A 23,471-nucleotide genomic window follows, 5' to 3' on the forward strand; every position below is an offset into this window, starting at 1 on the left:
TTGCATTCTAACAGATTGGGGTCACACTATTACTTCAGAAAGTTTCATTTAACACCAGCCCCAGACCATCACATTGCCTCCTAAATGCTTCAGAGAGGGCGTGATACAGTCTTGTACAAATATTTGTTTACGAAGAAAAAAAAGACTTGTGGTTACACTGGAAATTGAATCATTGATCATGTCGTGTCAGTGACATCTAGTGGTGGGGCCAGGCCATGGAAATCTCCCACAAGTGGTGTTTTTTTATGTGTTGGTGTGATGATGGCTTACATTTAGCTTGAGTCTAGATACTTTTATTTCCAGAACTACAGTGATATTACATCCACTACACAGATGCCAGGCTTGTAGGCTATGTATGTCTTTACCCATGTAGGCTTATGTCGTCAATTAGGACTACATTGACTGTGTAAATGAAATTCTAAATAGGCATATTACTTTACACAAGCCAGTAATAAAGGTACGTAGTTGTAATATCTTGCGGTGCAATTAAATAAGGCACTTCTGACAGCAGGCTGGTTTTTAAGTGAATTTACTGCAAAACTTGTTTGTACTATGCACTAGGTTCGTCTTCCATGTAACTTACATATTCCATCATGTGACCCCCACTAACCAATCATGTCCTCTGTGGGGAGTGCTCACCCAAGTATCAAGGTTTTGTGATACCGGAGACGGGCCTTGGCGCTACCATGGCAACTGTTGAGCGTGTACCTTGGGAGAAACATGGCTGCTGGAGACTTTGACCCAGTGGTGCACTCATACCGTTTTTTAACCACGGCCAGACCATGAACAAGACCAGGCCCCCGAACAATTTTTGGAATTTAGACTTTAACAGGAATTTCTAAATGGTTAATTAACTTATCACTTTGACAATTATTTATATATATTTGCACATTGGCTAAGGTCATACGGTCTTGATGGCTGTGTCAAAGACCAAATGCTAGTGAGTCAAGTATGTAAATACAGTTACTTCCTTTTATTACAGCAACATTGTGCTCTCATTAAATCGTTGCATTTGGTGACCTATGTCTTTAATAGTTAATTTCCATCAGCGTGGGGCTGTAACAAGAGGCAAAGCTGCCTTTGGGTCACCATATTGTACTGGTGCCAAGACATAACCAGATACAATGGAATGTTTTCTCCAGAGTAAGAGTTCAGTTTAATGCTTGACTATTTTATAGGTAAGTGGTGGAATTTGCTTTGGTGCACAACGAATGAATAACTCAAGCTAATTAACTAATTAGACAAATGATAATTAAAAAGGTATGTTTTTTAATGAATCTGAGATCTCTCCATTCTTTTTTAATGTTTTGAATCTGAATTTGTAAAACTGAACTTGAATATTTTAAGTGTCAATTAGTTATAGGCATTGATTATTGCTATTTACTAAAATAAAATTCAGAGAAGTTGTTGCATGCTAATTTAGAAGTTACCTGGCTGACTAAGTAATCCTGCTTGGTGCAATACCCCTACCTGGACACTAGTTTGGATGTCTGACTGACGGACATTGTATACAAAACAAAAGCTGACATTCCTTGAATAGAGGGGTATTTTATATGTATGACCTGTGAACAAGTAGGCACTTGCAATAAACTCAACTGATTGGCATTGAATGCGGGCATGTGACATTTTTATATTATATTATTTTGTTATAATTTCGTATCACTTATAAACGTTGTCAATTTGATAAAAGTTTGAAATACTTTTTCTAAGTAACCCTAGTTGACCAAACTAGATTTCTCCTTGAGGTAGCTTTGCTGTAGTTCAGCGTCTTCCAATGTGCTTTCAAAGAAGCTTCCCCAACACTGTCTATTTCTAACCAACAACGGTGTCGTGTTCTCCGTGGAGCAGCCTTGACGAGCTGTGGCGACAGCTACACAAACCATTCGAGCAAACAAGCGGCACTAGCACAGGAGATGCTGGAGACCAAATAGCTGTTTGTTGAGTTGCTTGTCTTGTTGACCTCTGTTCTTGGGGAAAAGCTCCATATCTCGTCCAGTTACATTTCCTCAAGAATATTCGTCTTGAACGGCAAAAACTCTTCTGTGAGGATATGCAGCCACAGCACGCACCACCAATTCAACTCGGGACCACAGCTTTGGACCCCGCAGGTAACACGGAGAAAGGTGGCTGTATTCTCGTCAACAATTCACAAGCCATCCGTCCTTATTTTATCACAGACATAAGTACCTAACAGCACACACCACATATGCTATGACTAGACATCAGTCACTGGAAATTTCGAGAAACTTAATTTAGATGTAGACCTACACCATATCACTAGTCTAAGATTGGTAAAATGCTGTCGTTTAACCCATCTTTGACCAACATACTACATTGTCATAAATAACGCCACAAATGATGTGTACCAAGTGCAACATTCTATGATTCAGGAAATGTGTTTGTTTTCTCAGTTAAACAAACTTACTTGCGTGGGTATACATTTGGATTAGCGTTGTATGTTGGCTATAGGCTACATCTGACGCAATAGCCTACTGTAGCTGGCGATATATAGGTTTGTGGGCTTATGTGTGCACGTTTTCCTCTTCGACAGAACAGTACCTGAAGCGGAGACGGACAGCTCTCTGTTTCACTCTGGCTCTTCTTGCATTGTCTGTGGTGATCCTAATAGTGGGTTTCGTCTCCTCAACGCGCACTGATAATGTTGCTGTAGCTGGCTTCTACCCGGGCATCATTGTAAGTGCCACCCAGTGTGTTTGCCTCTACATTACATGGCAACAGTTTGCAGTCTCATTTATGTTTTCAGATTAATTATACGGAATGTTGGCAACAAAATCATTAAAAAGAGGTATTTTGGAGGAATGTCTTTTATGGTTTTGGCAACTTAAGTAACTATAATAAGCGGAATAATGTATAGTCAGTAGGCTATCAGAAAATAAATCCCTTCAGGAGGAAACAATACCCGTCGGGATTTATTTTCTTATACTGACCTGCTGACTGTACATGATCCCATACTTATCCAAAGCGACTCATAAAACATTTGATACAAATAGAGTTAAAACAATGATGAGAAAAATATAATGTTAAAGTAAAACCATCAACTATTACTATAATAATAATACAAATAAATCCCAAACGGACAGTTTGACTGCGATCTCTTGCTGCAGAGACAAAACAAAGACAAAGACAAAAGTGGTCAAGAGGGGAATAAAGCTGAATTATATAATTTAAATCGGTTGATGCCAATCCAGTAGCTGTTCTATAGGCGAGAGTAAAACATTTTAAATGTATTTCTAGCAGCTACAGGCTCTTAATTTGTATTCAAAAATGGTAAATGGTTATGTTATTATGGATAATATTGCTCCAATAAAAGTTAAGACAGTCACAAAGAAACAAAAAGCACTGTCAGAATTTAGTTTGATAGACAATAGGGGGGGGGGGGGGGGGGGGGAAAAACATTTCAGGATCTCAGCTCTTCCACATGCTGCTTAAATACTTAAATACTTAAATACTTACCAACTGTTTTCAAGTCTGTTTTCTACCACTTGTCTGCATATGTGCTTAAAATTGTCAATGTATCATTGCTGTCTGGAACATTTCCTAAGTCCCACTGGGTAGTTGTTATAAAGCCAATACTCAAAAAGAATAATCTTTGCTTCCATACTAAACAATTATCGACCCATATCCAACATACCATTTGTTGGAAAAATCATTGATAAAATAGTTTTCAATCAACTAACTGCCTTTTTTTAACATCAAATGGCTGTTTTGATAACTTTCAGTAAGGAGGCAACTCTCAGAGTCACAAATCCGACTGTGAATATCGTAATGGGCTAGCAACTGTACCAGTGAGAAACTTGTAATTGTGTTCTAATGGCTATAACCTAAGCCAACAAGTAGGTTACAATAGTGACTTGAGGTCATTCAGTGTTACAGTAAAAAAAACACCAACCCTTCGTAAAATCCTTACTAAAAGGCCTGGCTGTGCGAAATTGAACTTCAATTGAAGTTAAAGTCCCGAGGTAAATATAATATACTGGAAACATTGACCTGAAACTTTTGTGATAGACTTACTCCATCTTTACTATCTTGGGTGGTTTGGCTACACTTGCGAATACATGAAATAACCAGTAGGGCACTCGGAGAGAGAGGACCGCAGACCGGAGGTAAAGGTCAAATAAATCTAGCAGTATTTCTTCCTATCAACAGTTACATTTTCCACTTGAGTCATGACACAAATGCTATACCATTTTTATAAATACATTTGTTCATGCGGAAGAATTGGGATAGCAAATGTGCCATGTTAGTCATTTGTCAACATTCCATTGTTCTCATCACCTCTCATTCTCCTACTCCATAGTTGAGCTTTGGGTCCTTCCTCGGTATTCTTGGTCTGAATCTTCTGGAGAACCGCCGGCCCATGGTGAGTCCTATCTACTTTATGTTGGGATGTGCTTTAAAAGCTCCTGAGGTAGATGCCAATGACTACAGGGTCTATGAACTTGTTTTTATTATTTATTTTATAAACATGTCTAAAATCATCAAATGGTAGAGTCACATAGATGAATGATATACATAGGTATACAGGTATACATAGACTCAATGTCCTTAAATAGACATATCAGTAACATCTGTACTACCTTTGTTATATTAACACCACAGAGTATGACCAAATATATTTGTGCATGATAAGGGGTCAGTTAATTGTAATTTAGGTGACTTGGTCAGTGTCTATTGTATATATATGTACCGGTATGTGAGGTTTTGGGCTAGTGCTAAGTAATAACTTAAGTATAGAAAAGCTTCCTTCTTTTGCTATCATTGTGCAATTTTTAGTTTTGGAGGACCTGCAATGTGTTTTTGTAAAAGTGAATTAGTAAATTTAACAGTTACACTTAAATTGTGTCCAAGTGACTAAACAAGAACAAGAACAAGAACAAGTTTGTGCGTGTGTGTGTGTGTGTGTGTGTGTGTGTGTGTGTGTGTGTGTGTGTGTGTGTGTGTGTGTGTGTGTGTGTGTGTGTGTGTGTGTGCAGAAATGAATGAAGTTATCTGCTGTGTGAACTTACCTACATCACAAAGACTCTTAAATTATTCATGGTTTGCTACTGATGTAACCAATCCTCATACGTACACTCTGTACCCTGTACTCTGTATTCTCTCTCTCTCTCTGTCTGTGTGTGTGTGTGTGTGTGTGTGTGTTTGTGTTTGTGTGTGTGTATATACAGTATATATACTGTATATATATATATTAAAGCCATTTATAAGTGCAGTACAATACAAGCACATCCTCATAATTGAACAGCTGCTGCAGAGCGTGTAGAGCTACTTGACATGGCATCCCTGAGGAAACAGTCTATGCCTGGGCCTCCTCACCACATGGTGGATGGATGAAACAGTCTATGCCTGGGCCTCCTCACCACATGGTGGATGGATGACCACGCAGTGTTATGGGGCAGAGTGTAATGTTCATGATGCACTGTAGGGCAAGATGAGTATGTTCAGATGGGTGTGTGGGGTTCTGTGGGCCAAGATGAGTAAGTTCAGGTGGGTGTGTGGGGTTCTGTGGGCCAAGATGAGTAAGTTCAGGTGGGTGTGTGGGGTTCTGTAGGCCAAGATGAGTAAGTTCAGGTGGGTGTGTGGGGTTCTGTGGGCCAAGATGAGTAAGTTCAGGTGGGTGTGTGGGGTTCTGTGGGCCAAGATGAGTACGTTCAGGTGGGTGTGTGGGGTTCTGTGGGCCAAGATGAGTACGTTCAAGTGGGTGTGTGGTTCTGTAGGCCAAGATGAGTAAGTTCAGGTGGGTGTGTGGGGTTCTGTGGGCTACTCTTCTGGTCAGCATCCGAGTTGTGAACTTGGTGCAGGCAACCACAGGGAGCCAATGCAGAGAAATGAACATTGGTGATGTGAAATTTAATAGTATTAACAAATAAAGTCCCACACGTTACCAAATGAACATTGGTGATGTGAAATGTAATAGTATTAACAAATAAAGTCTCACACGTTACCAAAGTGAGGCTTTGCAGTGGTCTGTGTTGAGGTGTTTCCCTCTGCCTACTGCTACAGTATCCCTACACACCTAGACCAGTACTTAAAAATGCATTAGGGAGCTTCTGGACTGCTCTACAGTTCACTACCTGGAACTGAGCCTCTTGTTTCCATGGTCACATGTACAGGCTTGTTCACACATGCACGCACACAAACTCATATACCCACATAAAACTCACGCAGGGTAAATGGATAGCGGGTTAATTCATTATTGAGCCCTGGTCTGGTGCATGTGTCTTGGGCGACGCTGAGCCTAGTCACGGTGACTCAGAGGGACTTTTACGGAAGGTGTGGGGAGAATGAAGTCGGCACAGACATTTTATGAGCCAGATAGCTGTTTGCTCTGATCGTTTAAAGATGTGCCACTGTGGCAGTGAACAGCACACTTCAAATATGGTCAATAGTAAAGCAGGTGGATTACAATGTATGGAGGCTGTAGACTTCACCTCACCTAAAACCATCACATGATATTTTGTGATTTACATATACAGTACAATTGTGTAGGACTTGCTCCCTGTGTTGTACAAATACTTAGAAGTAAGTCAAAGACATCATGGGTAGATATTGCAGTTTATCCAATGAAATCTTTTCATTCCAATCTTGTAGTGTGACAGTGTGTCCTGTGGGAGGGCTTCCATAAAGTGTGTGGCGCAGGGGATTACAAATCCACAGCACTACAGAAGACAATGGTGACTGGGATTACAAATCCATAGCACTACAGAAGACAATGGTGTTCATTTAATGTTAGATCATTAGGACAAAAAGAAGATATAAATTAAATGAAAGTGGCAAGTGCAAGTTGTATGAGGTTGACCATATAAAGTGTGAGGGGGTGTAGGACAGTTCAGCATCCTGATGGCATGAGGGTAGAAACTGTCTCTGAATCTGTTGGTACGGGTCCGAATGCTTTTGTACCGTCTGCCAGATGGCAGGAGGGTAAAGACACTAGGGATGAGAATCGAGAACCGGTTCTTTTTTAGAACCGGTTCCTAATGAACCGATTGTTTGGAATCGTCAGCCAAATTCTTTAACGGTTCTGCTATCGGTCCTCTGTGGCGTTGCGCATGCGCGAACTTTTTTAGTTTCTTCTTCAGACTGCAGCAAACATGGCAACTAGGCAGAAGCGTTCTAAAGTTTGGCTCTATTTCACACGACAAAAATGACACCTACGCCACTTGTAACCTGTGTAAAAAGTCTATTTCGTCGAAGGGAGGAAATACAACAAATATGAATAAGCATTTGAACACACAGCATGGAATTAAATTACAGGAATGTCATGTCTTCGATGCATGCAGCAGCTCAGCTAACGTCGGCGCTTCATCTCTTTCTGTCCAAGGTAATCTCCTCAAAAGTGATCACAACCACTCACTGTGTGAAGCAATTTGCCTTTATTGTGTGTAGTCGATCAAGTTATCTTCTGTCCCTTCGTTTGAAGCATACATTATAGCTCCGGCATTGGTCTCCCATTGATGATCACTTCACGTTTGGATTGAAAGTCCAGTTTTGAGAAATGTTTGATCGTAACGGTGTTAATTATCGGAGGGCGTGTGTTATCAGCAAACGTTCGCGTTATCGTGTTAACCCATTATTAAACTGAGCATATCGTCTTTTAATCCATTATTAAACTTAGCATATAGCTACGCTAGCTTAGCTATAGAATCTTCCATTTTCAGCCCCCTACATTGAGGCAGAGGTAGTGTTTGCCTCCCCTCTTAATGTGGCTTTATGTCAGCTCAGCAAATTCAGCGATTTTGTTAGTGCCATTTGTTTCATTGTGTAACTTCTCATAACTGTAATTTCTAGGAACATGTTTAAATTAAACAGAATACATTTTATTTAAGTTATGTAAGTTTTATTTTAAGTTCAAGAGGAATATGTATAAATGTTTTTGGTTATTTAATTTTTTTTTAAATGTGTATGTATACATACTGTATATGGTGTGTGCAGCATTATAGAAAATTATATAAAAGAAAATGAATGTAAATAAACCCGTTTGTGCTCTTTTTTTCACCCCTTGCCCAATAAGAATCGATAAAAGAATCGATAAGGAATCGAATCGATAAGCAGGAATCGAATCGATAAGCAGGAATCGATAAGGCATCGGAATCGTTAAAATCTTATCAATTCTCATCCCTAAAAGACACTGTGGCTGGGATGGTTGGGGTCGGAAAGAATCCAACCATCCCTGCAGTGCTGGCTATAAAGGTCCGGTATGGATGGTAGCTCAGTCCCTGGAATGCACTGCGCTGATCAGACCACCCTCTGTAAAGTTTTCCGCTCATGAGCAGTAGGGCTGAACGATTTGGGAAAATAATCTAATTGCGATTTTTTAACAAAATATTGCGATTGCGATTCGATATGCGATTTTTTTTTTTATCCTCTTTTTTTTCCCAACAAAACGTAATGAATGATTTAAATATGACCAACACAATATTAGATACATTTAGTGTAAAATATTCTTTCCCACATTTTACATTTTTATTGAACTGCTCATTACAGAAACAAGAACAACAAATCGGTGGCTTTGCCACTGCATTTAAGTAATTTAAAAAAGTAATTTTAAGTATAAACACTAGGCATGCACTTTTTAAACACTGTGTGCAAAATGTACCATCTTAAAAAAAAAGAAAAATATTTAAATTTATTTTTTTTTTTTTTTGTGACCACGTTTTTTAATCGCGAACGTTGCGGTTAGAAAATCGCGTTCTATCATATCGCGATTAAATCGCAAATGCAATTAATCGTTCAGCCCTAATGGGCAGTGCTGTTCCCATACCAAGTTATTATGCTGCCAGTCAGGATGTTCTCTATTGTAGTGCAGCGGCAAAAGTTGGTTAGTATTCCACAGTCCATACCGAACCTCCACAGCCGACGCAGGAAGAAGAGCCGCTGTCTAGTTGGCCTATATGGTGTGACCAGCTCAGTTCCTCACTGATGTTAATGCCAAGGAATCTGAAGCAGCTGAAGGCCGAAATATACTTCTACGACTCCGTTACTCCGTGGTCACGCAGTTGCCTCGACGGACTCATTTTCATTTATGGTTCTCCGACGGTTGTGGGTGTTGCATAGCAATTAAAAAAAAAAAAAGATGGCGGACCAAATTCCGTAGATGGTCGTTATTGTACATAAAAGTTATTTGTTTGACTTTTTTTTTGCTTAGAGTTTTTTTAAGTTACAGAGAAATAGACATTGTACAATGTAAAAAACCCCGTTATTGTAACTGAAAAATACGTCTGAGCGAATTTGCGAGGTGTCTGAGCCAGCTATCTAATGTTAGCATGCTACTACTCACAAGGTAAACAGCCCTGGGGCCTCCCTTTGACAGTTAAAAAATTTGGGAGGTGCACGTCAGGCCATGGAGAGGTGCTCGGAGAGGGTTTGCAACGTCGGAGAGGGCTCTCCGTGTCTCTGTGTCGCCGTAAATGGAGGACCATGAATCTGTCTTGACTCTCTCCACTGCTGTGCCCCCGATGTAAATGGGTGTGTCACTGTCACCTCCTTTGTTTTGCTGATGTTGAGCAGCAGACTGTTGTCCTGGCACCATGATGTTAAGGTTGCCACCTCTGCTCTGTAGGCAGACTCATCGCCATTGTTGATGCAGCCGATTATGGTGGTGTCATCAGCAAACTTGATTATGGTGTTAGATACGTCAATGGCTACACAGCCATGTACATAATACATCCCTGTGGGGCGCTGGTGTTGAGTGTTAGGCTGGAGGAGATGATGTTACCCAGCCGTACCGCCTGTGGCCTCTCAGTGAGGAAGTTTAGGATCCAGTTGCACATGGAGGGCTTGATGTTCAGGTCTAGCAGTTTCATGATAAGCCTGAATGGTACTATGGTGTTGAAGGCGGAGCTGAAGTCGATGAAGACGCGGCACAACCCTCCCCCATCCCCCTTACCTATCTCCACCCGGCCGACCTCAAGCAGATGGGTCCCTCCTTATGTGCCGTGGTTCTGCTTAAGGTTCCTTAAGAGCAACTGGGCGGTGATCATTGAGACAGCTCACTAATGATTTATTGGGGACTGGGATGATGGTGGCCCTCTTGGTGGGACGACAGACAGGAGCAGGGAGAGGTTAAAGATGTTGGTAAATACCTCTGCCAGTTCAGATGCACAAGCCTTGAGAGCGCGACTTGGGTTGTTGTCCGGTCCTGGAGCTTTATGTGCATTTACTCTCTTAAAGGATTTGCAAACATCAGTCACAGATGCTTGAAAAGGGCTTGAATCTTGCTCTAACAGTACCTCTGACCTGGTGGGAGTCTTAAGACGTGCATAGAAGGAGTTCAGCTCCTCAGCCAGAGAAACAGACACTCCACTGCTCTGTTGCACCTCCCCTTGTAGTCTGTAATTGTTCTTAGTCCACCCCACTTATTCCTAGTGTTAGAGTCACTGTAGTATGACTCAATGTTTTCCCTGTACTGTCTTTTTGCCATTTTAATGGATTTCCTGAGTTCATAACGGGTTTTTTTGTATTCACTTGGGTTACCAGAATGAAAGGCCGCTGTCCGGGCTCTGAGTGCTGAAGAGACTTCTCCATTCACCCATGGCTTCTGGTTTGGGAAAGTTCGTACAGTCACCCGCGGTACAACGTCATCAATGCACTTGCATATGTAGCCTGTTACAACCTCAGTGTAATCGGTGATGTTGCCAGCGGCATCCCGAAAAACTCCCAAGTGTGTTGTTTGGCAGTCCCGTAGATCAGCATCTGACCAGCGCTGTACTGAGCGAATCACAGGCTGCTCACGTTTCAGATTCTGCCTATAGGCTGGTAACAGAAGGGCCGAGGAATGATCCGATTTGCCGAATGCCGGGCGTGATCCAGGATGTTTTCACCTGGCGTCAGGAAGTTCACGTGTTGATGGTACTTCGGTCTGGTTTTGGTGCTGGTTTTCAGAAATCTCTGAAACACACTATACATAGAGAGAGTAGCAATGCACAATACAACAAAATGTGGATAATATTGAATATCAAATAATAATAATAATAATAATAATAATAATAATAATAAGTATAGCCACAAGTGGCAATGAATGGGGTCCAAGCAGACATTTGGGGATTTATAAATTGAGATTAAAAAATTGAAGCAAGATTCATCATAGCAGAATTGGGGCTTGACATTAGCATTGTGAAAATCAGATCCAAATGTGAGTAATGAAAGGTAATGAATGGTGGGTTAGGGTTAGGCAGCGTTACCAAGTTCTGACTTAGGGTGCCAAAACTTTTGCATAAGCCACAATTACTGTTACATTTTTATCATTCTTAAGTTGAAATAAAATGTAAGACTGCATTAATGTTTGAGGAAAGACTCCTTGTTTAATGTTTATTTCCAGCAGTGGTTTTATGTACTTCTTTCCACTTAGAAACAACTAAATCTGTCATTTCCACACAGGTGCCCAAACCTTTGCATATTAAGGAACCCATATGTCTACTTACACTGCTGTACCCCACCTTTCATCCATCTTTTTGCAAAATCTTTAATTCCAAATATGTTATTGTCATTCAGCTTCTGGCAGCCATTATCTTCATCAGCCTGGGGGTAAAGTCCTGCTTCTTTTGTGCCATCGTAGATGGAGTCATCGCTGCTGATTTCCTTGTGAGTACACAAATACATTTTTTGTTTTTTTTGTTTGCTTCATCTCTACTTAATTAGAAAACTTGGATTAGTGGAAGAGAGTAAATCTTTTCAAAAAACCCTAAAAGAAAGTCAATGTATAATTTCAAAAATATTTACTCAAACAAAAATGTGTCCACCAGCTCAGTCAGTTAATCCAGTCAGTCAATCCGAGAGAGTGTCCAGTGCTGTTGTGTCCACTCTGATGTCCCCAAAGAGAGAGTGTCCAGTGCTGTTGTGTCCAGTGCTGTTGTGTCCCAGCCTCATCACCTGCCTTGCTGCAGAATGCACATTTTTGAAATTTGCTGTTCCGAAAATGTATTGCAAAGGAAACATCTTTCAAATCTTTGGTAACAAACACGTTGTTTGGACGCGTGTAATCGGTGTGGTGTTAGCATGCAGCACCCCTTTGATTAGGTATTTGTTCAGCATTCGGAGAAAGAGAATGGGGTGGAAACTTACATCTATTTGGGCACTAGAAAACAGCTGCTGTGGTATCCCAGAGCTGCTCTGTGTTGAGGTCCCCTTTTAGCAGGACAGAATCATTTTTCCCTTGTAAACTTTCACAACCGACTCCCACACCCCAGGGGGACGCAAAAATGTAACACAGAACCTATGGTTATGTTCTAATCTTGGTTCTCTGACTGAGTCTCTCCACTGGGATACATCCATGTATGGGGCCATCTGTGACATGTCGTGAAGAGAACGGGCATGACTCCAGAGGACTATCAGGGCACCCAGCATGTGACCGTATGAAACACATACACACTATGTACGGGGCTGGTGCTCCCTTCAAAAACTGGCTTAGCAGTTTCCCGTCATAGGGTGAAAAACTCAACCTGTTACCATGAGCTGCAGTTATAGCCACTACAAAACCTTTGAGAGCAGTAGGCTACTTAGCGCTCATGTAAGAAGGTCAGATTAGTACAGGCAGAACAATCTATTGGATCCCGCTGATGCTCATTTTTAAAGATGTCAGCGGTCAATTTGGATGCTAACTGGCAGAAGCTAACCCTCTAAACGCTGAGCCCCTGGTTCAGGCCATGGTGTATGTAGTAGCAAAGCTACAATCATTGCATTCAGCAATAAAGCAATGCTACAGCGAGCCTCAACAAACTTCCCATCACACAGGGGAAACGGGTCCTGACAGAAGTCAACAAACTTGAGTATTTATTTAAGGTTTGTATAGCTATGCAGATCATAGTGGTGCACTTACTTACTGTCTAACTCGGCTATAAGACTAACAGCTAATAATAAAAGGATAATTACTTTACTGAAGACTTACTAGTGGGCGCATGAAATGGAGATAGCTACTGGAGGCTCTTATAGGCATGAATGTAAAGTGTTGAAAGTGAAAAATTATGTGATATCCTTGTGATTGGCCTTCTACATGTCTCATGCACGGAAGACATTCATTTCATTAATGCCCACACTTCAACCATAACCAGTTGGTTTGCAGCTACCTGACCACAGATTGGTGAACAAAGATAAGCGGTTCAGTGAAAAGTGTAGCATCAAAATTTGTATGGCTTTACAACATAACATAACCCATCTAGCTTGCTGATTCCTGTGAATACCTATTTCATCTGTCTGAGAGGATATCTCAGGAACTTTGTTGACTATACTGCAACTATTCACAATCAAATATTTCACTGTAATTACCGCCGCCGTGGACGATATGTCTTCGGTTTGGATCAGCAGGATTACACAAAAACCACTTGGCCGATTTTCATGAAACTTAATGGAGGGGTATACCGTGGGCCAAGAAATAACCCGATAACATTTTGGAGCGTTGATAACTACCTTAACTTTTCTCATAATTACATGCTTCCGTAGGTATCAACTAACATTGCAATGTTTGCTGCATCCAAAAAACATGCATTGTTACCTATACTCTGTTTATAGCATGTGAACATATTTGGCTGCTAAATAATGTAGTGTTGCTAAGGTAGAAATACATGTTGTTTGTATCTGAGTATAATTTCACTTTCACATTGCAAGTCAATTGCAATGCAATACATTTCACTATGTTCCAATTTATTTGCTGACCTTTTCTTGCTCAATTGAAAAATTGTGCGTCAGGCATCTAAGGACATGAGTTAATGTTTTCCATTTATTCTACAGCATTTGATCTGTCCTTACTTCCTTGTGTACCCATCACATTTTGTCTATGTCTGTGGTAATTAGATGATCAATGTTATTTTCACAGAATGAAACTCTCAAATACATATACGGGTCACCACAACTTGATTTTCTGTCTATTCTTATTCCAACCCCAGGATATGAGACCTCTGATGCAGGGAAGGTGTTCATATTATGACAGTGGAATGGGCCATGCACACGGCAACTACTACACCGGGACTGAAGTAAGAATCCCATTAACACATGTCTAATCACAGGCAAAATACACCACCGGGACTGAAGTAAGAATCCCATAAACACATGTCTAATCACAGGGAAAATACACCACCGGGACTGAAGTAAGTGTTGGAATCCCGAGCCCCCAAATATGATAGGTGAAAATTCACCCTAGTTACCTCAGGACTCCGGAGCTGCATATAAGTATATTTATTAGACAAACAACAATTGCAATCGGGCTTCACTTTCAGCCTTAGCGATAGGTCAATTGAGAAATTTAAGTTTGTCTTTCACTTATATTGTTATAATAATAAAAAAATAATTGGGTCTCGCCCGGGGCGTAATTCCGTGTAGAACCGCCACTGCTGGCAAGTGTGAGAGCGACGAAGTTGCGTAGAGGCAGAGAGCGGTATTGCAGACAGATAGCTCGCAACATATTGAAAAAAAGAACTGAACTAGTTCATTTTTTGGAGCTGTGAACTCAGTTAAAATGTTTTAATTATGAACTATGAACTGAACTAGTTCATTTTAAAATTTGTGAACTATGAACTGAACTAGTTCATGTAGAAAGTGAACTTTCCCAACACTGCCGACATAGTCCTAGTGTTGGGAGTCCTAGGTCAACAACTGTCATTTTCAATTATCAGGGTGTAAGTTTTCTGGAAAGTGACTATTATGTGTGTACAGCAATGAAAGCACCTGCTTGAGTAGAATCCAGAAATGAAATTGTAGGTACCGTCTGGGCAAAACCTGAAATGATAAGAAGAAAGAAATGAATTGACAATGAATTACCTGCATTTTATGAGCTAGTTGCCATCATCAAGCAAGCCTTTTCTTTGTGTCCCCCTCCCTCCCTCCCCATGTCCTGCAGGTGATGTGTCAGTCATACAATACCAAGTGTGAGCTGCACGTGAAGACTAACAGCTGCTATTGCTGTGATTTGTACAACTGTGAGAGGCAAGGATTTAAGTTATCTGGTTACAGCACCCTTAAATGGTCGTAAGAATGTATTTGTTTAACCTGTTACTTGGTTGTGTTTCGCTCATGAACTCGAATTGCTTTGAGTGTAGGTAGAACATAACTGGAACACCACAAACCTTTCTGTTTGGTACCATTCTAGTACCACGACCACTACTATGAGTTTATAGGTTTGTTTGGTACCATTCTAGTACCATGACCACTACTATGAGTTAATAGGTGTGTTTGGCACCATTCTAGTACCACGACCACTACTATGAGTTAATAGGTGTGTTTGGCACCATTCTAGTACCATGACCACTACTATGAGTTAATAGGTGTGTTTGGTATCATTCTAGGCCCGACTACCATGACCACTACTATGAGTTTATGGGCGTGAGGAGCTGCTGGGATGTGGTCCATCTGCATCGGCTGCTGTGGGCTGGTGTGGTACTAAATGTCATCGCCATCTTCCTGGGCATCGTCACGGCAGCCATCCTTGGGGCCTTTAAGGACCTGGTGAGGTGTACCTACCAAATCACACACATACAGCTCTGGAAATCAAATGTGTTTGGATATGAGGGAGAGAGAGAAATCACACACATACAGCTCTGGAAATCAAATGTGTTTGGTTTTACTATTTATAGGTTTGATTTCAGTCAAATGTATATTTCTGTATGGTTCCATAAACTACTGACATATCTCCTAAATTCCTCCCCAAAATGTTGAGCTTTTATTTGCAAAAAAATCACAACTGGTCAAATTCATATTCCTCTTAATCACTTTTCCAGAGTTTTTCAAAGGGGTTCGAGTCTGGATATTGGGCTGGCCATAACAGGGTTGTGATCTTGTGGTCCTCCATCGACACCTTGACTGACCTGGCTGTGTGGCATGGAGCATTATCCTGTCACTGTCAGGGCAGAAGGAAGCAGGTTTCCTTCTAGGTTAACCTTGTACATGGCTCGATTCATGTATCCTTCACAAAGACAAATCTGCCCGATTCCAGCCTTGCTGAAGCAACCCCAGGTCATCACCAAACCTCCACCAAATTTCTGAATGGGTGTGGGACACTGCGACTTGTAGGCCTCTCCAGGCCTCCGTCTAACTATTAGACGACCAGGTGTTGTGCAAAGCTGAAAACTGGATGACCGTACTCCGATCCTGGATGGTGCAGTCCTCATGGTCTTTTGCAAACCTCAGCCTGGCTCTTCTTTCCTTCTTCTTGATGAGGCTTTTTTTCCAGCTTGGCCTGACTTCAGCCCTGCCCCTAGGAGTCTGTTTCAGTCCTCACCATGCTCTTCAGCCCCTAGGAGTCTGTTTCAGTCCTCACCATGCTCTTCAGCCCAGCCTCTAGGAGTCTGTTTCAGTCCTCACCATGCTCTTCAGCCCTTAGGAGTCTGTTTCAGTCCTCACCATGCTCTTCAGCCCTCTAGGAGTCTGTTTCAGTCCTCACCATGCTCTTCAGCCCTTAGGAGTCTGTTTCAGTCCTCACCATGCTCTTCAGCCCTGCCTCTAGGAGTCTGTTTCAGTCCTCACCATGCTCTTCAGCCCAGCCTCTAGGAGTCTGTTTCAGTCCTCACCATGCTCTTCAGCCCTTAGGAGTCTGTTTCAGTCCTCACCATGCTCTTCAGCCCTTAGGAGCAGTGACGTGCGGTGAGGTTCGTGGCTGGTGAGGCACTGACTTTTTCAGAGTCAAATTTACAAATACATAAACCCAATATAGTCACGGCGCCTATTAACGCCCGAAACCTATTAACAGCCTCACGCAGGTACATGTTACTTAATATTGATTTCTATATCAACCAGGATAACGGATTTTAAACACCATACGCTCCTACCCAAAGAGGGTATTTAACTTGTATGTGTGCAAAAAATTGCAGTTGTACAGCGTTATGTAGTGTACTAGACAGCGATTTATTTCTGTGTGTACAAACCCTCATTGAACGAACTGAACGAATTCGATTTCGCAACGAGAATTTGTGAGGGTCATAGAGCTTTCCATAGACATATATACAGAAAGGCTGTTAATGGGTTCCACCTCCTGTATCAGCTAATTTTGCGTGTGGGTCTACACAACGGGAAAAAAACGGAAAACACGTTTCAGTTGAAATCCAAACAAGATACCAGTCCTAATCTAGACACCCACCGCTACTGAAATATGTAAGATTGATTGATTAAAGATTTTCCGATCTATAAACGTTTTTAATAGCTGGGGCGTTAATAGGCTCCTTTACGATAGAGTATCTAAGATCACCATTCAATTGGCAGCTTTCACATTGACTACTGGTTGTTTTTCATATCAGCATTCTTTACACACACATAGGTAAGGTGCATACAGTAGGCAGCTGCTAGCTTGTGATGAACTCATGTGTAAATATTATGCACTCATGAATATGAACTCCTGAATATGAACTCTTTCTTACGAAGTTGCACAAGCACCCTGAGGGTTTCTACCTTTTCCCATTATAATTTTAAGAGTTAAATCGAGGAGACTATAACATCAGCTAGCTAACCAGCTATCATTTCATGCAAATTGAACTCTTCCGATTAACTCGTAAGGTTATTAAGTGTCCTTAGCTAGCTAATTAGCTAACGTAGCAACAGGATAACCATTGCAACCAGGAAACACAACTTACCTACAATTTAAGTTTAATTTCTCAAAATCAGCTCACCAATAAAAAGCAGTCTTGGGTTCCAAGTGATCACAACCACTTGAGTGATGTTAAATGGCTTCACATAGACAGAAAACAATCCCAAGAGAAATAATGGGAAATCAACAGAGCTGCCGCTGTAAGTTCAAAACCAAATTTATTCTTGAGGTTCCAAACATGTTCAAAGCAATTTGGCTTTGAATGTGAGAAGTCGATCGAGTTATCTTCTGTCCCGTCGCTTGAAGCATACCTTTTAACTCCGGTATTGGTCTCCCATTATTAATCATTTCACGTTTGGACTGAAAGTCCAGTTTTGAGAACTGCTTCAGCTTAGCAATAAAATCTTCCATTTTCGCCGTCAAGTAGAAGTGTAGAAGAAGAGCAACGTTCCCCAGCATAACTCCGACAGGTGCGCTCTCGCACGCCCCCTTCATTGAGGCAGAGGTACTGTGTGCCTCACCTACATGATTTTTCAATGCGTTTTGAGCTCAGCTCAAAGGTTCTACGCATGCGCAAACCCCAGTTTGGAGCGATTGCGCAATCCTAGGTGAGGCACTGCCTCACTAGCTCCCATAGACAATATATGGTGCCTAACCTGACCGCACGTCCCTTGTTTTCTCCCGTCTATTTGAATAGGACATGCGCAAATTCAGCGAATTCAGTGATTTTGATTATAAAAATGCTCGAAATGATTGTAATCATGCAGAAATTACCACAGATTAGTAGAGAAATATCAATATTTATTTTATTTTATAATTTTTTTTTTTTTTTTTTTACTTTTCAAGGCTCTGCCTCACCTGCCTCATATGACCGCACGTCCCTGCTTAGGAGTCTGTTTCAGTCCTCACCATGCTCTTCAGCCCTTAGGAGTCTGTTTCAGTCCTCACCATGCTCTTCAGCCCTTAGGAGTCTGTTTCAGTCCTCACCATGCTCTTCAGCCCCTAGGAGTCTGTTTCAGTCCTCACCATGCTCTTCAGCCCTTAGGAGTCTGTTTCAGTCCTCACCATGCTCTTCAGCCCTTAGGAGTCTGTTTCAGTCCTCACCATGCTCTTCAGCCCTTAGGAGTCTGTTTCAGTCCTCACCATGCTCTTCAGCCCTTAGGAGTCTGTTTCAGTCCTCACCATGCTCTTCAGCCCTCTAGGAGTCTGTTTCAGTCCTCACCATGCTCTTCAGCCCTCTAGGAGTCTGTTTCAGTCCTCACCATGCTCTTCAGGAGTCTGTTTCAGTCCTCACCATGCTCTTCAGCCCTTAGGAGTCTGTTTCAAACAGTCCTCACCATGCTCTTCAGCCCAGCAGCTGTTTACCATTTCTTTTGTAGGTCAGTTGACGTCATCCAACGGTTGTTGACATTCAAATGACTTGGCAGTCAACCCGATCAGTGGAGAGTCGTTTTTCCTCTTTCGGTCTGTCGCTCTCTTGTCTTCTTCTCTCTTTCGGTCTGTAGCTCTCTCGTCTTCTCTCTTGACTCTCACTGTATCACTCTGCCAGTGAAACAGAATTGAACCCTCTCTCTTTCTTTTCAACTCTTTTGCATGGTCAATAGTCATTTTTTATTCCAATTACTTTTGAGGTACTACCACCACTGTTACTGCCATCCAGCTGATCCTAGTGATGACCACAGCAGTGTTGTCATCATTAAATATGATTTGGTTCAGGTGATCATCTAATCAGTACTTTATTGAGTAGAATGAGGTGTGCTTGTAGTGGAATTCAACAGACACCGGCATGGAATGGCAGCCACACATGTAGGGACCCAGAGCTGTTCCAGTGCTGCAAATGCTCTTCTGCGTCATCAGTAGGGTTGACTCTGAATGAGTACTACGTATATATATGTATTACTTTAACTGTAGTATGTCAAAAGGAGAACCCCACCAAATGTATATTATATAACTTCTGCAGTGGTTCTGCAGCCTTCCACGAGGCTAAATGAAATAATGGAATTTTCTGTTTTGCCCCTTCAGTCCCCAGCTCCTCCTCAGGCCTCTCTTGCCCCCAGTGCTGCTCCTGCCCCACACATCCTCTATAACCCCTCTCAACACATGATGCCTTATAACGGGTTCTGTCCCCCGGGGCAAGCACTGCCTCTATACCCCAATTACTCCATGCCCATGCAGGTACATATCCCATGCAAATGTTGTCATACTGACTGTCATGAAGCTTATTTAAAACAATTCACTTATGTGTTCAACATAACAGAGCATCATTTCCTTAAAGATGTCATGTGTTGTCTTCCCTCTTTCTTTCCTCAGCACCACAGCGGCGGTCCAGCTCCCCCTCTCTCTCAGCCCAGCTCTGAAGCTTCCTCTGCGCCGTTAGAAGAAACTCAGCTCTACGCCCAAAACCCAAGTAGCCCCTCAAACCCCTCGACCTCTGACCCCTCCAGCTGCGTGCTCACCCCTAATGCCCCCACCCTCTATGCACAACCCTTAGGCATCTTTGAGAAGCCTCCTCCCTACGCTTGCTGAGGGCATTTAGGACAAAAAAAAGGGAGACCCCTAAACTGATGAGTTCCTCCTACCCTCTAGGGGATTATTAGAACTACATAGAAACTTCATTTTGTGATTCATTCAGACCACATGGACTGTTGTTGTTGATCTACAATGCGAGACTTATTTTTCAATGTGTTGTGACTAGCAAACTTCTTTCTCAAACTGTGAACTAATCAACTGATGTGAGAAACAACATGATTTGTAATGCCAAGAGTTCACAGAAATGGACCAGTCCTACACCCATGCTGATCCATTCTATTAACATGTTTTACATAGCGGATAGTGTGGGCTCCACTTTACACTTGTCAGGACCACATTTGTAGACATTATAAAAATATGATGGCTTTTAAGGTTAAGAGTTTGAGGGAATGATGGCTTCAGAATGGTGACTTGCATGTTGTGTTTACACTGGTAACGTGCTCTCAAGTGACACAGAGCAGATATGCATCATGTCTAAACAGGACGAGTCACGGAATCAGATATCTTCAGATGCCTTCTGTGCCACATCCAAATGTGCTCCTACATCACAACATCTTAAATTGGATATCTGATCATGCACTGGACATGGCGATTGAAATATTGTGACATGCTGCTCTTTATCAAGGTTTTAAAACCTCACTTTTGAGAAGTCACCTTTCGATCCACGCACAGCCACGCCCCTCAAGCTTGCAGCAATCACTACCTCAAATTACAAGGCTACAATTAGGACTCTTTTTTTCTGTGCTGCATAATTTGGAAATATGTCGTAGGACTTTAATAACTCACAAAGCCGTTTTACTCCCGTTTCTGGCTTTTGGGTTGTGTTGGTTCCACAGTCATGCATTACTGGGGTGTGTGATGTCCTCCCTGTGCAGCTCTGTACCCACTGGCTACTGTTACACACATAGGCAACGAGTGCCAACAGTGTAAACATGGCCTTACTAAGCACCACAGCGGTGTGTGAAAAGTGAACATCTTAACTGATTTTCCAAAGACACTGCACATCCAAGAACCACTGTGGTGACATGCAATGCATAGTCTACGGTGTCTGTAAAATGAAAGTGAATGTAATTTTAATATGGTTGTGAAATGGGACAGAACTGTGTGCAGTCCATGAAATTGAGTACCAAAGAAAATCTCTCCTTCTGCTTCTGCTGAGGTCCATATTCTAGTACGCCTCTGATGTTGGAGAAAAGAAGCAGACTCACAATGCTGTGGTTGAGGTAGCATCGCTACAACACTCAAGATTGTTTTAGCATTCAAAACTTGTAGATGGCATTTCTTTCTTTTAAGATTTGGTGTTGGTTTTCGAACTAAAACATGTTTTGGAGACTTAGGTAAAGGTCTTTTTCTTTTCAATGTTTGTGAAAGTATTGCATTTCCATTCAATATGTCTTTTCTTGAGCACAGCCAGCTCAAGTATACTTGTATTTATTGATTGATTCAGTGGGACTGAAAAGAACCTTCCAGGTTTCCCCTGCAGCATTGGGGAGCACCATCAGAAAATACAAAAACAACAAAAAAGCTAAACTAGAATAATACAGATGGTTTAACAAATAACCCAAACATTCAGGGAGTCTACTACTGAACCAAGCCTGCACACACACACACACACACACACGCGCACGCACGCACGCACGCACACACACACACACACACAAACAAAACAAACTAGCAACACCCTGCAATACAGACTGCAATACAGATACAGGTCAAAAAGGCAAGGCAAATTTATTTCTGTTTTAACTGTGGTCAGACCTTATTTGAAGGCTTTTTCTAAAAGAGTCATTACATCTTTACAATTCATTTCTCCATCTTTGCACCATTGAGAAGACACATAATGCCCAAATGTGGTTTGGCTACAGACACAAGCACAATGGCATGGGGCGTATGAGGAGAAAGGAGCGTATGAGGAGAAAGTAAAACTGTAGTAAGGCCCCCTTCTGAGCTCCATCTTCTTTTGGCTTCTATCTAAAAGCACTGTACAGTTATGTATATACATAGAAACTACATTACAGTGCATCTCACTCAGTAGCTTACAAGGGGCTGTGCAGTGTTTCTGCCACATGTCACATATACGGACAAGTGACACACATATATATGCAACCCCAAATGTGTCTTAGTGACATCATTATAAATACATTGCTCTTACGGTCTATGTGACATGTGCTATATTGTTGCATCCCATTCATTACTTGGGGCAATTTTTATCAACGTCTTTGCTTGTTTTAAGCTTTATTGGCTAAAGCACAAAACTGCCCATGGCAGTTATGAGAAAACCGTGTCTACACTCTATTAAACATTTCTTACCGCTGGAGGAAGAAAGGCCATTTTGTGATGGAAAGAACATTACTGGTCAATGTGAGGGTGGAAAACATGGTCATGTGGTCTAGTTCAGCAGTTGGGCTGGATTCAAGGAGGTGGACATTGGTGTGACTTGTTAATCAAGCTGGAGCAGACAGTAGAGGTTTGTACGGGTAAAAGGTGGCTTTAAAAGGAGTACAGTAGAGGTTTGTACGGGTAAAAGGCGGCTTTAAAAGGAGAACAGAAAAGAAATGTGTTTGGGACCAATGCATGTCTGTGCCAATATAGAGCTGCAATAATACTATATTCCCAGCAGGGGGCAGGACTGAGAACGTATATCATTGTGTTTGTGCAGAGCCCCGTCCAGGTCCAACATGTCCCCATTGATGGTCACGTCCATGCAGCCTGTGTAGAAGGCCGAGACAGGAGTGGACACCACAGACACATCTAGGAAGACAACACACACACACACACAGTGAGGCAGGGGAAATTAAATGACATTCTGTTCTTCAGTTGTGCATTAAAAAGGTTTATGTTGAGGGTCATTCTAGGTCAACTCACCTAGAACCTCCCAGGTCATGTCATGGATTTTTTTTTTTTTACATTTGATTCATATAGATGTGCAAAATGTAACCTAAACATTTGTAAGATTGGTGTCATTTTTGCTGATCTGAATCAACATATGTTTAAATCATGTCTTAATGGAACAAGCTGTCATTTGTGCATAATATACATAATTTCATGCAGATATTGACCATTAAATTCACACTGATGTTGTTCCTGATCTCCTGAATTTAAAATGTAATGAAGTCTCCCAGATTTTGAACATGCTATATGCAGGTCTGGCAAGCTGTCGCCCAGGTGAAAACTTTGACCAAGATGGCGGAGGCTAAAGGCTACGTGTAGCATGACCGCACGTATAGATAAGATAAGATAAACTTTTATTAATCCCGTGAGGGAAATTCAGGTGTTATAGCAGCAAGGTAGTAGGAATAGGAATCAAGTATATACATAAACATCAAAATAAATTTATAAAAATTTGATTAAGAAATAAAGAATAGAGAGGGATTTATGCTTGAAAGGTGACCATTAGTGTATTCATCAACACTGATTGACA

At 41.6% G+C, this 23,471-nt stretch overlaps 2 protein-coding genes across 4 annotated transcripts in view; one reads left to right on the plus strand and one right to left on the minus strand.

Moving 5' to 3' along the window:
- Positions 1-720: 720 nt before the first annotated feature.
- On the plus strand, positions 721-20,047 carry LOC105896507 (transmembrane protein 255B). The gene is made up of 9 exons (XM_042702946.1): positions 721-747; positions 2,470-2,694; positions 4,319-4,381; positions 11,509-11,598; positions 13,896-13,982; positions 14,846-14,931; positions 15,291-15,450; positions 19,544-19,696; positions 19,832-20,047. The coding sequence occupies exons 1-9, from the start codon at positions 721-723 to the stop codon at positions 20,045-20,047; spliced, it is 1,107 nt and encodes a 368-aa protein (XP_042558880.1).
- Positions 20,048-21,441: 1,394 nt separating this feature from the next.
- The window catches only part of gas6 (growth arrest-specific 6), a 33,177-nt gene continuing 31,147 nt past the window's right edge, over positions 21,442-23,471 (minus strand). For all 3 annotated transcript variants that reach the window (XM_031558154.2, XM_012823338.3, XM_031558153.2), the window contains one exon: positions 21,442-22,801. In XM_031558154.2, coding sequence (XP_031414014.1) covers positions 22,656-22,801 — 146 coding nt within the window. In that variant the 3' untranslated portion in view covers positions 21,442-22,655. The remainder of the gene's footprint in view (positions 22,802-23,471) is intronic.

This window comes from Clupea harengus, chromosome 21, assembly GCF_900700415.2.
Source record: "Clupea harengus chromosome 21, Ch_v2.0.2, whole genome shotgun sequence".
Classification (NCBI taxonomy): domain Eukaryota; kingdom Metazoa; phylum Chordata; class Actinopteri; order Clupeiformes; family Clupeidae; genus Clupea; species Clupea harengus.

Excerpts from the sequence above, each read along its gene's own strand:
- LOC105896507 (XM_042702946.1), top strand. The coding sequence starts at position 721 with ATGGCTGCTGGAGACTTTGACCCAGTG. Across the intron at positions 13,983-14,845 it reads ACTACTACACCGGGACTGAA|GTGATGTGTCAGTCATACAA; the intron begins GTAAGAATCCCA and ends CATGTCCTGCAG. Across the intron at positions 14,932-15,290 it reads GATTTGTACAACTGTGAGAG|GCCCGACTACCATGACCACT; the intron begins GCAAGGATTTAA and ends GTATCATTCTAG.